At 39.3% G+C, this 16,287-nt stretch overlaps 2 protein-coding genes across 2 annotated transcripts in view; both read left to right on the plus strand.

The window, feature by feature from the left end:
• Positions 1 to 4,834, plus strand: part of plcd3b (phospholipase C, delta 3b) — a 43,252-nt gene extending 38,418 nt beyond the window's left edge. Inside the window, exon 16 of the mRNA XM_033612224.2 lies at positions 8 to 4,834. Coding sequence (XP_033468115.2) covers positions 8 to 156 — 149 coding nt within the window. The 3' untranslated portion in view covers positions 157 to 4,834. The remainder of the gene's footprint in view (positions 1 to 7) is intronic.
• A 4,345-nt stretch (positions 4,835 to 9,179) lies between these two features.
• galk1 (galactokinase 1) overlaps positions 9,180 to 16,287 on the plus strand; it is a 28,241-nt gene continuing 21,133 nt past the window's right edge. Inside the window, exons 1-7 of the mRNA XM_033612004.2 lie at positions 9,180 to 9,540; positions 9,935 to 10,124; positions 11,092 to 11,211; positions 12,057 to 12,192; positions 12,380 to 12,561; positions 15,572 to 15,722; positions 15,807 to 15,969. Of these exons, the coding sequence (XP_033467895.2) occupies positions 9,376 to 9,540; positions 9,935 to 10,124; positions 11,092 to 11,211; positions 12,057 to 12,192; positions 12,380 to 12,561; positions 15,572 to 15,722; positions 15,807 to 15,969 (1,107 nt within the window). The 5' untranslated portion in view covers positions 9,180 to 9,375. The remainder of the gene's footprint in view (positions 9,541 to 9,934; positions 10,125 to 11,091; positions 11,212 to 12,056; positions 12,193 to 12,379; positions 12,562 to 15,571; positions 15,723 to 15,806; positions 15,970 to 16,287) is intronic.

Raw genomic sequence — 16,287 nt, forward strand, 5'->3', positions numbered from 1 at the left:
TCTGCAGGTTATCGTCATGTCCGACTTCTCAAGCTGGATGGCTCCAGCCTTTCACCCTCCTCGCTCTTCGTCCATCTTAAGGTCACCCCGTGTCAGAGCAGTCCTTCAAAAACATCAGCTAAGTCAACGGCCAAGTCTTCAACCAAGAAACCCTAATCTGATCTTGACCCCATAGTAACATGAAGCATGGAGGCCACCGTGGAAAGATCCCTGGACATATCTGCCCGGATCCAGGCAAAAAAAATAATCTTGTCCTACAAATGTTGCAGCTATATCCTTAACCTGTCTATATTTTATAGAAGAAGAGGATTGTGTTGTGCTTCTTTAATCCCTCGTTTAATGCAGGCTTGATTTTTCAGAGCAGACTCAAGACTTTAATGAAAACCCATTAAACCAGCCTGCAGAAGTCTACATATATATTAATCTACGAGACCATGACCAAAGGTTGGTGCTAGATTTGGAACATTTATGACTTATAGCTATACTCTTAATCTTGTGAGGTCTCACGCCCTCTGAAGGGAGGACTTCTTTTTTAACTACAAGCATCTCATTTTTGTGTATTTTTTTAGAACAGTCCAGAAATACCTGCTGGTATGTGATTCAAACATTATTTGGGTAGGGTGGAAAGCCTACATGTAAGTGGAGACTTTCTAAATGGTATTTGAAGGAGAGATTGTCTATGAAGTTATCATCCATAAACCCTACTCTGATGTAATATGTACATTGACAGAGCTATTGGTAATAATTCCTGCTTTCCATACTGGCTGTGAAGTGATCCTTTTCTTATGTGTCTGGACAATAAAAGATGAGGGACAGAGTCCACAATCAACACTATGTACAGAAACACATTCCATAGTTCAGCTAAAGCTAAGTTATGGCTTTAGGAGTCTGAAGGCACAGGTATACTTCAACAAAGTACTTGTCGGATGGTCAGAATAGCCTCTGAAACCGCTGGCCAACAATTTTTGTCACTTTTCTGAAAACAAAAACATGCCCACTTCATGAATTTTTTCATTCAAACCTTAATTTAAGACTTGGGTAATAGATTTAGGGATTTTCAGTGATGACTTTTAAACAATAACACCCTACCGAGCTTGATCAAAGATATCAAGCAAACAATCAGAAGCAAATCAAGATAGAAATACAATTGTAAGCAGAGCTGCCATTGGTACGGCTGCCTCAGGGCCCCCAATGGGCAGGGGCCCCCTGTCAGCCTTCCTCTTATACACAATGGTGGTCACTGTTAACGACCAAGGAGGAACTGGTGGGGCTCCTGTGTGCTCTGAACTGCATACCATCGCTGAGCAGCTGATACCTTGTGCATATTGACCTACGCTTACGCAAATTTAGCTGGTCTGATGATGGTGCTGATGGCTGTTAGATCAGCACAGCGCTGTCCTTGGTGCTGAAACATTTTAATTTGACTGGCAACCTGTTTTCTTTAGGCTATGTGTTCTTCAAAACAAGCTCATCTTAAAATGAGTTGGTCACAAGAGCCCCATGAGAAAGCTCCACCCCCCTGTGCTGAGAGTATAGCTCCGCCCCTGAATACAATCATGTAAAACAATAAACAATGTCAGTGTAAACTGTTACAGGCCAATAGTGGACGGTTAGTGAGTAAATGCCAAAAGCGTCCAAGCAGTGTTAGAGTCTTTAGCTTTAGGTTGTTTTGCAAGAGATCCCATGAATCTGCTGCACAGGGTACATAAAAAAACAACCGGTCATTGGAGCAAGTTAAAAGTAATGTTTAACTGGACTGATAGATAGCACTACAGGTAAGAGGAAAAATATGTATATTTGATATCAGGGTGAACTGTCCCTTTGAGCCTTCTCACATTAGGAAGAATCTGTTCACAGCCAGTATAAATAGTAGGAATAACAACAATCAAAACCCTATCAGCATTTGAACATATGGCAGTCTGGTATTGTATTAAAATATACTAGATTGTATATTCTAATATTTTAATTACAAGATTCACTTTTAAGCTTCTTCTGCTTTCAACCGTATCATCCTTGGTACTTTTAAATGCATCTTGGTAATCACATTACTAAGAGAAACCAGGTTACATAAGAAATCTGAGAGCATGTTTACAGTCAGGCACTGAAGTGGCCTGCAGTGTGTCTCAAATTGCATACTTCTGTACTAAACACTTCATAATTTGAGACACTGCATAGTACAGGAAAATGCACTGTACTACTGACACACTTAAAACAGTCCAAAAGCTGAGTGTGGAATGATGGACACTTCTGTCCCTCAACGGGCGCCATCTTTGTGACAGCAAACTTGTCAGCTTTGTTGACTTGTCAACAAGCTTGTTAGTTATACATGTTGTTTGCACTAAGTATCAATACTGTAATGTTTGTTGATCTGTAATAATTTAGTACCACAAACAATGATGTGAGTGCAAATATAAGCTTGCTGGCTAATGTTAGCATTTGCTAGCTAGCTAACATGTTCCTAGCTACAGCAGCATATTATATTCAGCATTAAAGTTGTGGTGTAAGTTTGGTTTATGTGTGGGTTGAGTTCGCAGTCAAATGTTGGCAATAATACTCCACCATCCGTCTGCAATTTGCAATTTGAAATTAGTGCACCACGCAAGAAGTCCGTACTGTGCGTAGTGTATTACATTGAAGTGTACTAACGGAAGTGTGCCATTTGAGACACGCTCCTGGTTACCTCACATCTGTGCATTCATGCAGTGCGACCATTTACTAAAAAGCTCTCAGTGTAAATCTGATAGTGAGTGCATATGTGACAACGTCCTCAGTACTATAAAGCAAAGCCATATGAAAAATGACAGTTGCTGAAAGATGTTACAGCAGCTCTCCATGATGAAAAAAAAGTTCTGCCTGTCTGATACGTGCTGTACAAATGAAATGCAGTTAAATCCCGTCCAAGTACTTTTATCATGTAGCTTAGTGTGTTATGTTAAATGGAAAACATACTTTGAAAAGATTACTCTTTGTTAAATATTTGATTCACAGTGACTGTATTTTAGCTTGACACAATCGACTTTTATGTGTTATCCCTTTTTACCAGTGAATGACCAACCTATATTATTAAGTAGCCAAGTAGAGTTTTTATACTAGAGGTAGAATTAGCTCAGTTATGCAACAGCAAAATGATGATGTGCACTAGATAAATCTGCTGCCTTATTGTTAGCTTGTTAGATGAGATATGCATGCATATGCGACATAGTTCCAATAAGTTTTCTTTGCTTTGTTTTATTTTGTTTACTTTGTGTTTTGATGTGTACTGTGCTAGGAGAGCACGCTTCACTGATGATCCTGGCCACTGTGACAAAAAGGCTTTATTATTGTCAGTGTCGAACAAATTATTTGACACATTTCTGTGTTGGACATCACTCTGTTAAGTTATCTACTGTAGCATATGTTAACAAAAAGCTTTTATACAGTGTTGTTTTTATTGAAGAGGGAACTTTTATTTTGTAAGTATTTTGTAGGAGCTGGATTTAAAACATTAATATTGTGTTGATGTACACATATGACAAGAAGAACTATGGATATTTTATATTGAGGTAATCTCACAGATAATCTTTTGCGATGAAGGAAATTTTTAACCAGGATTGGATTCTTGGAGGATAAAGAAAGCCTATTTGGGATCAGTGTTAGTCTTCAAGCATCTTAAAATGTGTGAAATATTCAGCTTTGAAATATGTTTGACATCATGAGAAAACTGTTAAAGGTCCAGTGTGTAGTAGCATCTAGTGGTGAGGTTGCAGATTGCAACCAACTGAAACTTCTCGCCCACAAGGTCCAGTGAATGGGCCCTCGCTAAATCTGATGTAGTCATATCAACGCATGTGGTCACGGGTCCATGTTTTGTTTTGTTTTTCTTTCTTTCTTTTTTTGCAAAGGTTGCAAAAAAATAAAAAAAAACTAAAAAAAACCATTCCATTTTCAGGAGAGGGGGTTTTAATAAGTTATGGTGAATATTTTGGTTCAAAATAAAATTGGGTTTTCCTTGCTTATATTTAGGAACACAACTATAGCTGAACTTTTTTATTTTTTGGTGTATGCACCAGACATGAACTCCATTGGACGGAAAAGGTGCCCCATTGGGGTCTGCTATCTAGTTATATATGTATAATGTAGATATTGAGGGCTCATGCTAAGGTAACAAAAACACAATGATTCATAGTTTCAGATATACTAATTAAAACATGGTTATGATAGTTATATTCCATTTCTGCCAATATACCCCCTTAAGCCCTACACACTGGACCTGTAAGGGAACATTTTTGTGGGATGAATAGTTATCTGCTTTGTCAGTTTGACACAACATAGTATCAGAAGGATCTTGCAGAACTGGAGTAAAATGTGAAGTTTTGGAGTTAGTGCCAAAACTTAACAGTTTCAGACAAATCCCAGCCTTGTGTCTGATAATATTGCACTTATTTACATGTATCGGGAGCTGTAAGTGTAAGACCTACATATATGGTTAAAGACCAAAGGTGTGTTTTTGTAACTGTAGCAAGGACAACAAAAGCTGTAACAGTACAATTCTAAGCATTGACATTGTTGTTTATTTATTACATTTGAAGTATTTTACTGTTTGCTTTTGTCATGCACCAGTTGTATAGTGATCAACCTGATGTTATTTATTAAACAGGTAATATATACATGATGATAGAAATGAAATATGATAAAAGATTTTTGGAAATAGTTATGAAGAACCTAATAAAGCCAGAGAGTATTGACTCCAGCTTTTAACCAAACTTTAACTCACGTCCAAATGAGATGTTATTGTTTTCTTTTGTTGTTGTTTTTTAATAGTGAAAAAATAAATAAAAGTATAATTTCAGCATCATATTGCTCTTGCTTGTATTTTCTCAGTCATGAAGCATATTTTCTTGATTCCATTTTAAAAACAATGCAGGGTATTGAGCCATAAGGACCACTTTATATGTTTAACTTTCTGTCCTTTGACAGTGTGAATCAGTGATATTAGCCAGAGGAAACGGGCAGGGACTTGAATCTGCAACCTTTGTGTATGACAATCTCTCACTGACCACCAGAAGAATTGATGCATGGTGGGACAGTGGCCACCAGGAGGCGCCACACTCCATATGTTTCCACATGTTGGAGAAGCGGTACTACATACACTCTCTGAGATGATTTAAAGTGGTGGAATGTAACTCATTACTTTCACTCAAGTACTTACAATTTGAGGTACTTGTACTTAACTTGAGTTTTTCTATTCTATGCAACATCATACCTCTACTCTGAGGCAAATATTGTACTTTTTACTGCACTATATTGATCTGACAGCTTTAGTTAATTTTCAAATTAAAACTTTTTCATACTCTTCCTGTAAAATGTAAACTGTAACCTCAGTATTTACACAAAAAGAAAAAAAATAAATTATTACCAGTAATGTGGATCCAATTTTAACCTGCAACCCTGCATCCTCATATGCGGACATTACATTTTGGGTTTGCTGCAACTTATACTTCATTCTTCTTAACTTAGACCTGTTGTCCTCATTTGTGGACACTTAATGTGCCATTTAGCAGTAGCAAAAGCACAATACACAAAACCATTTAAAAGAAATAAGATGGCAGCCATCTGCCAAGTCAGTATACTGCCAATCCCGACACAAAAGTGGACAAGGTACAAAACCTGATTGGTTTAAACTTGTTTATTTATATTTAATAATGTTTGAAGTTTGATATGGTATACACATTTGACCAATTTTAGCAACAGTAACAAGCTAAGATGCTGTTAAGAAGTACTCATCAGAGGAAATCGGGACTTTATTAACACTAGTCCATACCCATTGAGTGCACAGTTGCCCACGTACAGTTTCACATGGTGTGTGTTTGGGATACAGGTCATAGGAAATTGCAGATTAAATAGCCAACTGAACCCATGAAGAAGAGCAATGTATTCAGACAGAGTTTTTGTGAATGTGATGGTATGATTGCAGCCACAGCGATCTGTCGCATTTTAGCCATTTTTCTGTTGTAACAGCGCCACCCAGTTGCCAATTAGAGTTAAATTTCTCCAGTCACCTTGAGGCGTCCTGTTCTACTTATCTACCAAGTTTAGTAAAAATCGATATGGTGGTTAGGCCTAGATAAGAAATTAGCTCTCTAGCGCCCCCATTGTGTTTGATGGGGTCAATAATGGAGGGGTCCCCTCAGATTATGTGTGGTCACATGCCTACAAAGTTGTGTGGTGATCGGTGAAACCCTTGAGATGTTATACACCTTTATGTGATGAGCCACGCCCTCCACAATATTCATTGCCTTATAGAAGCTCAGTTTTAGTAAGTTTTCCAGCTTTTGCCAAGAGGGAACTTTAGATATTGGTCCCTAGATTATGTTCACTGAGTTTCATGCAGCTCGGTCAAACTTCCTAGGAAGAGATCGATTTGAAGTGTTTTTCAAAAAATTCAAAATGGCCGAAAATCTATATAACCGGAAGTTATGGGTTCTTGAGGCAAATTTGTTCCTCATGAGGAGAGGCATCTCTGTGCAAAGTTTCATGTCTCTACGACATACGGGACATGAGATATGACCATTAAAGTTTGCAATTTCAATTGGTTGCTATAGCGACCCCTTTGGCCAATTGATGTAATATTGCTTCATTTGCAACCTCCCATGACCCTCTACCACTGTGCCAAATTTCACATGGATTGACCAAGTCAGTGAGGAGAAAAACGTGGAACAGACACACAGACAGACACCCACAGACACACAGACAGAGTTTTCGTCATTATATAGTAAGATCTAATTTGAGGACATTGGGACTATAATCGCAACATTTCCCACAGGCCAGTTAGGTGTGACAGACTGTTTCTACTTACAAAAAGATCATTTCTAGCTTGGAGTATGGACCAAAAAAAATCCATACAGAGTTACAAGACAAACAAATCACAAGGCTTTTAGATATGTTATATTATTTGCATTTTGCTTTTGTACAGCCATGTTCAGGCATTGAAATGAACAGTTTTGAACAGTTTCAGACTTGAAAAGTGACCCCTAACCCATAGCGTTACAAAAACTAATGTTGCATTGTTTGTAATTTTGTTTTTGCACATCTATTTACAGGCACTGACATGAACAGTTTTACACTTTACATGTGTGACTATTAAAACCTGCTGTCCTCAAATGAGGACAATTTTTTTTTTTTCAAAAATGACTAACTGTTCAAAGATATTGCTTATTTTTTTGAAAAAAAAAAAAAAATACTTACTAGATTATAAATGCATACCAAACAAATGGAGGTTAAAACCAGGAAAAGATAACACTTACCTATGATATCCAACATCTAAGACAACATCTAGTCTAATATTAAACATATCCATATAATATTGATATACAACCCAGCTCTACATCGTCTTATACATGTGTATGAAATTTTATCTCATTATTCATTTTGCTTCATAAATACAGATAGGCCTATTTGTATTAGATGAACCTTTTAAACTGATACATCTTAATGTGTAAATGTCTTTTCATCTTCAGTTTCCTTTTAAGGGGAGTATAACATACTGTAATATTACTTACATATTTAAATCTTTCTTTCTTTTTGTGTTTAGTTACCATGCACTTCACAATATAACTGACTCCTACAAACAATTAATCACAGCTACAACAAGAACTATGAACTGGACTTTGCATTGCTGCAGTTTTACACTTCATCTACACACCCCAAACAGTCCCTTTTCCCCTGGCTGCTTTATTTATTTATTTATTTATTTATTTCTCTTCTTCTTCTTCTTCTTCTTTTTTTTTTTCCCTCTCCTATTTATTTATTATTATTTATCTCTCTTTTGTTGCGGGCTTATTTGTTTACTCTTTTTAGAACATGTGCTTCAACTAGTAGCAGCAAAGTCTGGTAGCTCTGCAATTTTACTTAGTTTTACTGAATTTTTATTATATTTTTCTAAACTACTAATGGATACTTCTGTGAAGAGAAGAGTTTATTCTTATTGAATTTCCCCTTGGGGATGAATAAAGTTATTCTTATTCTTACTTTGCAATGTAACTGACAGCACTTAGAAGTCAGCTCTACAGCACTTTAACTTCTGTTGTTCTCCATTATTCCAGCACTTTAACCCCCACTGTCCTTACATCTACTACTGTTATCCATCACAATTGATCACAACTACAACAAGAACTATGTACTGGACTGGACTGGACCTGCATTGCTACAGGCTCACACTCTATCCACACACCCCATACAGCCACTTCTCCCCCATCTGCTTGTTACTTGGTTGCATCCAGAAACAAGGCATAAAGCTTACACATACTTAAGTCACTGGAGGCAACATGATGTATGCAATGTCACTGTTATGTGTCGCTGGGCGACTTTATACTGTGATGATAAGATTGTTGTGTGTTTTATTGTATTTTATATTGTAATTACATATTTTATGTGTACTGTATTGAGTTTTTATTATTTTTTAGGAACTACGCTGACAAACATCTGGCAGGGGGACTACCAATGTAAAGCCCTTGGCTGCAATTGGGTGCATCTACATTTTCTTCTTTTTTTTCTTTAAAAGGAATGTTCATTAATGTACACTGTCCCTTCTTAAACAAATAAATTATTATTAAAAAAAAAAAAAAGATGACAAAACATTTCTAATTTGCTCCTTTGAGGGGGCCCCATCATGGCCAATGGGCAATCAGCAGCTGCATCGTTTATGCCTTTTGTCAAAGGTGAACTGTTCAGTGTTTGCACGATTTGGGAAGCTGTTGCTGTTGTTTGCAGAAGAGTCTCCACACCTCTGAGGTCTGAGCACATCGGCCACCAGGTGCCAGCATCAAACTGCTTTTCCAACCACAGATTAAAGCCTAAGGGCAGATGCTGCTTGTGTCCCACCAACTGCATGCCAGGGATGTCAGAGAGCTCCACCCATAATCTCTGAGCTTTTAATGTTTTTTCCCCTTCCATCTTCTCCCTCTGTGTAGAGTGCAGGTAACCGGTTATATTACCACTGGAAGGGAATGCAAAGGAAATGAGGAGCTTAGTAAGGAAAGCATGGTAGCTGCTTTGGAGTGAAAGTTAAGACAAGCATAAAGAAATGGAATGAGTGTGTTTCCGGGGTAAGTCTAAAATATTGATCCATACTTACGCCTCTTTCTCGATTAAACAAGTCTAACGTGCAGAGCAAGCTGTGTCATGTGACTTTCTTCCCACCAATCAGAGCCTCACAATGAACTACATGCACTCTAGGAAGTGAAGAGCACATGACATGGTGACTTGTCAAACATGTCATACAACCTCTCACATCACCGGCACGTAGCATTTTGTTAGCTTGCAAGCTTCTTTTATCATTTGGGTGGATTTCGCGCGCATGTTTCATTGATATAATTTGTGTTTGAAGTAACGGTAGAGATGGACTCTTCATTCCCGAGTGTTTCCGAGCTGGTGGCGGCTGCTCGGCGTTTGTACGGGCAGGTGTTCGGTGAAGAGGCTCCTCAGACGGCGGTGTGTGCTCCTGGAAGAGTCAACCTGATAGGGGAGCACACTGACTACAACCAGGGATTTGTACTTCCAATGGTAAACTCATGACTCATTCTGTTGTTGACAAACAGCGCACCCATGTGGTGAGGGTGAAGTTTGTCACACAAAGTGTCGTTAAAAAATCTTTCATTTTATTGTTTTAACGCGGGCATGTGCATTCATGAAACCCACTGCTCTGTAGTCGGCTGTGTGGCGTTGTGGTTCAAAATATCCTGATGTCATATCCTGTTTGGTATTATTTGCATGCCGAATTAAACAGAAGAGCAGAATCTCCAGAAAGGTTTGACACATGAACTTAAGTTTTACATATGTTTCACTAATAAGCAGGAAACGTTATATGTCCTATTTTTTTAAATGGAGTTTGGCATATTCCCTCTCTGACAGAGGAAGACATGCGCCCAGCTGTGTTTGTCTGTGTTTTGTGTGCCAGGCGCTGCCCCTGGTGACTGTAGTGGTAGGTCGTCAAACCTCAGGCCAGGATGTTACCATAGTAACAGCAACAGAGGATGCTGATGAGCCTCGGAGGGTGGACTTCAGCCTGCCCAGTGATGGATCGCCACTGTCTCCAGGGTTACCCACCTGGGCAAACTATGTGAAGGGTGTTATACAGCATTACAGAGGTAAACAAATGGGCAATGACTGTATCCACAGTTGTAAAAACACTGCCTGGAATTTATCCTAATTAGGTATTATAATTCTCAATAAATATCACTATTATATACTACAGGGACTGGTTGCACAAAACTCCTAAAGTATGGCACTGAAGGTGTAATTTCTTCTTTCTTTTCCTTAGCTGAGGGACTTACACTGTTGTACAGAATCCCTTAAATGGTTTAGGTAAAACATTAACTCATTTACTGCGTTGAATGAGATTTTACAGCGGTAAAAGTTTCCTTGGGGATTGTTTGTTTGCATGGACCCACGCTTGTGATGCCTGTTATCGTCTCACAAAGTTGGGTTACAGTTAGATAGTGAAAAAATGGTAGAAGAAGACAAGAAAACCATATTGGTCAGAGGAGGAAAATTGTAAGAAGAAATTGCAATGGAAATTATTTCAGTCAGCTCTATAGTATAAAATGAAAAGCGTATCCAACACTCTTCTCAGGGTGTGTTGTTTTTTTTCATTTGTTGCCATAACCTCAGTTAAGATAGAGTCAGAGGTGCCTTAAGTTTGTTTGTTTTTTTAACTTGCTTTGGTTGCTAAGGTCTTTTGTGCAACGGTGTAGGGATTCCTTAAGTATAAAACCAAGACAAAGAGAAAACTATAAATGCTTTCTTGAACATTTTAAGGAAACCTTAAGGAGAACTCTTAGGGTGTTTTGTGCAATTGATTTTATTTTGAGGAAAACACAGCCAGGACTTAAAGGAAAATCTTAATTTAAGGTATTTGTGCAACCAGCCCCAGGAATTCTTATATATTTTTCATTTTTCACCTAATACAGTAAATCTAGTCTTGTCAAAATAAATGAAAACAGATGCACAGCAGAGGTTTGTTAATCTCACAAATGTCATCTTTTATCCTGCCTCGGTTGGACACCACAGGATATTTATTGAATGTCTACTTTCTCTGTGTCTGGTATGCTTCAGCTCCTCCTGTCCCAGGGTTCAGGGCGGTGATTGCCAGCAGTGTCCCCCTGGGTGGAGGTCTGTCCAGCTCTGCCTCTCTGGAGGTGGCTTTCTACACATTCCTGCAGCAACTGAAGCCAGGTCAGAGTCTGAATACAGAGACAGTCAGACCCGTGTGACTCAGATATTCAGTGGCGTAAGGTAGTTACAGTGGGCCCCCCCTGCATGCAAACAGCGACAGGCCCTAGTATGCGCTAGTTACTAGTTATGTAGCACACATACAGCTCAGCTTATAATTGTTGCCCAGGTCCCAAGGTTGTACGTTGGGCTTTGAGCCCAATTTTCGTAGTGGCCAAACATGGAATTTAAACTTCCAGGTCCATCACGTGATGCCATTAGGCCCAAAAAGACTTTTTCCCATAGACTTACAATGTGAAAGAGATGCCTGTAAATCAGTGGATACTTAATTTAAGCATCACAACCCCTGCAAATTGACTGGTTTCACTATCGGGATTTGATGAATTTGGTCCGATAATATTTTAGAAGTCTGGAGAAGCTGCACAATGAAGTCATTTTATCTACATTCAAGTTATTGGAGGACTAAACCGGAAGTTAGCAGTGTGGCTCGCGAAAGTCTAGTGCGCTTGCTGTATGGGCCCCAGGATGCAGAAGACCTGGGGAATTTAATACCCGGGAATTTGATCTTTTTTGCAAGGTTCCCATGGTCATGGAAAACCTGGAAAAGTCATGGATTTAGTAAAAAATCAATGAAAGTTTTGGAAAAGACATGGAATCTTGTAGGGATGCATGAAACTGATGTATTAGTGTTGCCATACGCTGATACTGCTTAATTACAACCTTAAGTTCAGCTAATGCTCAAAATTCAATAAAGGACCTCATTTTTACAACCCTTTGATCTTCTTTGATCTTCAGGTGTATCAGCCTGGATTTTTAGTATTTAATCTCCATCCTTCTTTATCTTTCAGATGACGGAGACAAGGTATCCAAAGCAGTGGCCTGTCAGAAGGCAGAACACACTCATGCTGGTGTACCCTGTGGCATTATGGATCAGTTTGTGTCTGTCCTCGGCAGAGAGGGCCATGCTTTGCTCATTGACTGCAGGTAGTGTAAACATCTAATGAGAGTAGATGAATCCAACAGTCTCTTGTAAGACTGACATGACAGATTTGTCTGTTGTTAGTTATTAGGCTTTACTTTGCATTTTTGGCAAAACGCTTTCAAAGACAGGAAATACGACATGTTTCCATCTATCATTGTCATTCATGTTCTTCTTTGTGGTTTGGCGCAGGTCCCTGGAGGCCACCCCTGTCCCTCTTTCAGATCCAGGCCTGGTCATTCTCATCACCAACTCCAATGTGAAGCACTCTCTGACCGGCAGTGAGTACCCCACGAGACGCAGACAGTGTGAGGAGGCTGCCTCCATCCTGGGAAAGGACAGTCTTAGAGATGCAACGATGAAGGACCTGGAGGGTGCGAAGTACATTTTTTATTATCCTGTGCTGCTGATCCATTCTGTCCTACTCTGTCTTATTTTATTATTCCCTGTCCTGCTCTGTTCGGGGCTAGCGTGCCGTTCTGATTCCTGCCTTCTTTCATTTCATTGATGTGATTATGTCTTTTCCTGCCCTGTCTCCTGGTGTTTGGTACCGCTTATTCTATCCCAGTGATCTAGTGCTACCCTGGATCTGTTCAGAGTTCAGCCAGCAATTTCCCTTCAGCCTTCAGGCTATTGAATCTCTAGAATCTCATGCAGCTAACATTACCCACTAGCCCACTAAGGACAGGCAGTGGTATGTTAGCAATGGTACTAAATAAACAGAAAAACATCCCTCATCACCATCGCCATCTACACTGACATTTCCAGGTACATTTAAAGATGGTCAATTGTGCTGCATTCTGCAAAGTGGCTCTAGCCAATACACGTCTCCTTAGGCTATTTGTTTATTAGCTTTTTAGCGAGACAAGCTACAAGATATGCTCCTAACTTCGCCTAAAACTTTGTCGGAAGGACTCCTAGCTTAGGACTGATGTGAGGAGTTGTGGTTGACCCAGTTGCTAGGTGTGATGAATTCTTGTAAAAGGTGTGATTGGTTGTTACAGACGTGCCCTTTTGTGAGACTATAAAGTGTGGACACCCAGTGGAAATGGAATTAACAATATCACATAATGAGACTATAAAAGTGCTGTAATTGTTTGCTGATGAAAGGCTGAGACAGACCCAAGTCATCACTGCTGCACTGTGATTGTTTTTTTTCTAGTTTTTCATATATCTTAGTGTTGTGATCACTTTATTTCTGGTGTTAAATTGTTACTGCATTGGGTGAGAGACGTGAGTGCATCTCTAATTAAGTCGACCACAAACATCCCTGCACCGTCTAATCTTTGGCATTTAATGGACTCACTCTCATCCTGTGTTGGGAGAATATTTCTCCCCACTCTTAGTCTTTCTGCCATTTTCTCCTCTGCTTAAGAAACCCTGAGGTCTCTTAAACATTCTCCTCCCTGCTCCTAAAATTTTTTAACCTTATGCAGTGTTTCCCCTACCATTATATTAGGGGAGCGCCCCGCCCCCCCTTGAAGGTCCAATTAATTTTATTTTCCATATAGCACCAGATCACAACAGAAGGGTCAAAGTCACAGTGACCTCATCTAGCTTATTCTTGTGAACACTGTATTTCAAGAACAACTTGAGGGTTGTTGTTTTTTTTTTTCAAATTTGGCACAAATGTTTACTTGGACTCGACAATGAACCGATTAGCATTTGGAAGGTCAAGATCACTGCGGTGTTGTGTCCATCTCATTCTCATGAATGTGATATCTCAAGAAGGCCTGGAGGGAGTTTCCTCAAATTTTACACAAATGTCCACTTGGAGTCGACATTGTAATGATAACATTTTTGAGGTCAAAGGTGAAAGGTCAAGGTCACTATGACCTTATCACAAAATTTCACACAAATGTCTAAAAGGATAAAATAATGAAGTGATGACATTTTTTTTATCCCAAAGGTAAAAGGTCAACTTCACTGTGACATCATGATGTTTTGCAAAAACACTTTTCTGGCCATTAATCAATGTCATAACTCAGGACCAGAAGGGGGGACACATTTGACATTAACCTTGGGTGTCCACCTTGAATTTTGCTGATTGTATAGATTTTCTGTGCTGCCAAAAGTTAAAATGTGTGTGAAGCATCCATGTTTTCACAGAAATGGATGTAAACTGTAACTGTAGCTTGATGGGATTACGCAGGCATACATAAGGTGGTAATTCTAGTTACATTTTTGTGAAAACATCAGTGATATCTAAGGTGGGAAGCAGCAAAAGGAATACAGATGCCTACTTTATTATGTGATTTTGCCACATCTTGTTAAGTATATTTCATGTGGTATATTAAATATATAATTTGCATTTTATTTTGTCAAATTTAACGAAATTTGCTAAAATTGTGAGTGATATTTTCTGTGGTTTCTTTTGTGTCTGTGTCACAGACTGCTCTCTGCTTGTCAGTTAGATCACATCAGTTATAGAACAGTGATGAGTATTACTTTTTGGAAATGCAGTTTAAAGTAAATATTTTGATTGGCTCTGTGCAAAAGAAGCTGTTTCTACCTTTTGGATTCAGTTTTTTTTTCTCACAAGAAAGTCAAACAGCATTTAATGCGAAAGGAAATTAATTTTAATTTCAGAGGTTTAAAGGGTAAGTTCAACATTTTTCAGCCACAACAATAAAAACGTTCCATGCTTGTTTTTGCCACGGACAGGCTCAGATTGTTATTCTAGGTGTCTGACAACATTATGGAAAGGATCCCTACAGAGATAGAGCTTTCTGTTCAAGAGTACGATCCTTTTTGTTCAACCAGAAACAGCCCCAACATTGCCATCGCCAAACACACCAGACTCTATTTAAATGAACACTAATTTTATCATTGTAAAACACATTTTTTTCAAAGTTGTCGGAAACACAATAAAACTCACAAAAACCACCTTGGTATGTTTTTTTACTATTCCAACAATCACTTAAATATGCCGGCTCTACACACACTATAATAGCTCTTTATTTGAATGGAGTTTGGTGTGTTTGGCGATGGCAATTTTAGGGTTGTTTCTGGTTAAACAAAAAGGATCTTACTCTTCACACTCTCTGTATGGATCTTTTCCATAATGTTAGACACGTAGAATAATAATCTGAGCCTGTCAGTGGCAAAAACAAACACATTTAGTTGATGTGAATTGTCCCTGCACCAGTGCATCGAGTGGTTACATTGCAGCCTGTTTCACTGCTGCCAGCTGCAGCTTTCACACTCAATACTGGACCAGCTTCAAAAATTGTTGATCCCATAAGTCACTTAGACACGGAAACATGGCAATTCCATGGGAAGTCCATTTTGAAAAATACTGACCTTACCCTATAACGTCCAGTACTATTCAAGCCTACTGAAGCCAGACGTAGTGTGAAGTTTTGACCTTCTCTGTCATTTCAGAGGCAAAGGACAAACTGGATGATGTAACCTATCGAAGAGCTCGTCACGTGATCGAGGAGATAGAAAGAACTGCACAAGCTGCTGAAGCCTTGAAGAGAGGAGCCTACAAAGAGTTTGGCAAGCTGATGGTGGAGAGCCACAACTCCCTCAGGTACAGTTAAAGCAGCAGTGTCACATCACTGTTGAGGGTGGCAGAATGTTTGAGGTGTGTGGTAACTTGATGTTCTTGTGACAGGGACCTGTATGAGGTGAGCTGCAGGGAGCTGGATGAGCTGGTGTCTGCAGCCATGGAGGTGGAGGGGGTGTTTGGCAGTCGGATGACCGGTGGAGGATTCGGTGGATGCACCGTCACTATGCTGCAGGCCCACGCTATTGACAGGACTATACTCCACATACAGGTTAAAACACACACACACACACACACACACACACACACACACATACACACACACACACACACACAATTTCATGCACCCATACATTGTGTACTGTTAGAGATCAACTTTCAGTCTGTTTTTCCAAGGGGCTGTGGTGTTAGGGAAAGATCACTTCCAGTACAGTTTGTAGCAGTGCAGAGAACTGCTCGGAAAAGTGGCAAATTAAGATGGACTCCTTTGTGACATCAACACAACAACATGCCGAAGAGCTGCTGTGTGACTGGTTGTACAACTAATGGCTACCTTACACTAGAACAGTGGTTCCCAACTGGTGGGTCA

Source organism: Epinephelus lanceolatus, chromosome 21 (genome assembly GCF_041903045.1).
Source record: "Epinephelus lanceolatus isolate andai-2023 chromosome 21, ASM4190304v1, whole genome shotgun sequence".
NCBI classification, from domain to species: Eukaryota; Metazoa; Chordata; class Actinopteri; order Perciformes; family Serranidae; genus Epinephelus; species Epinephelus lanceolatus.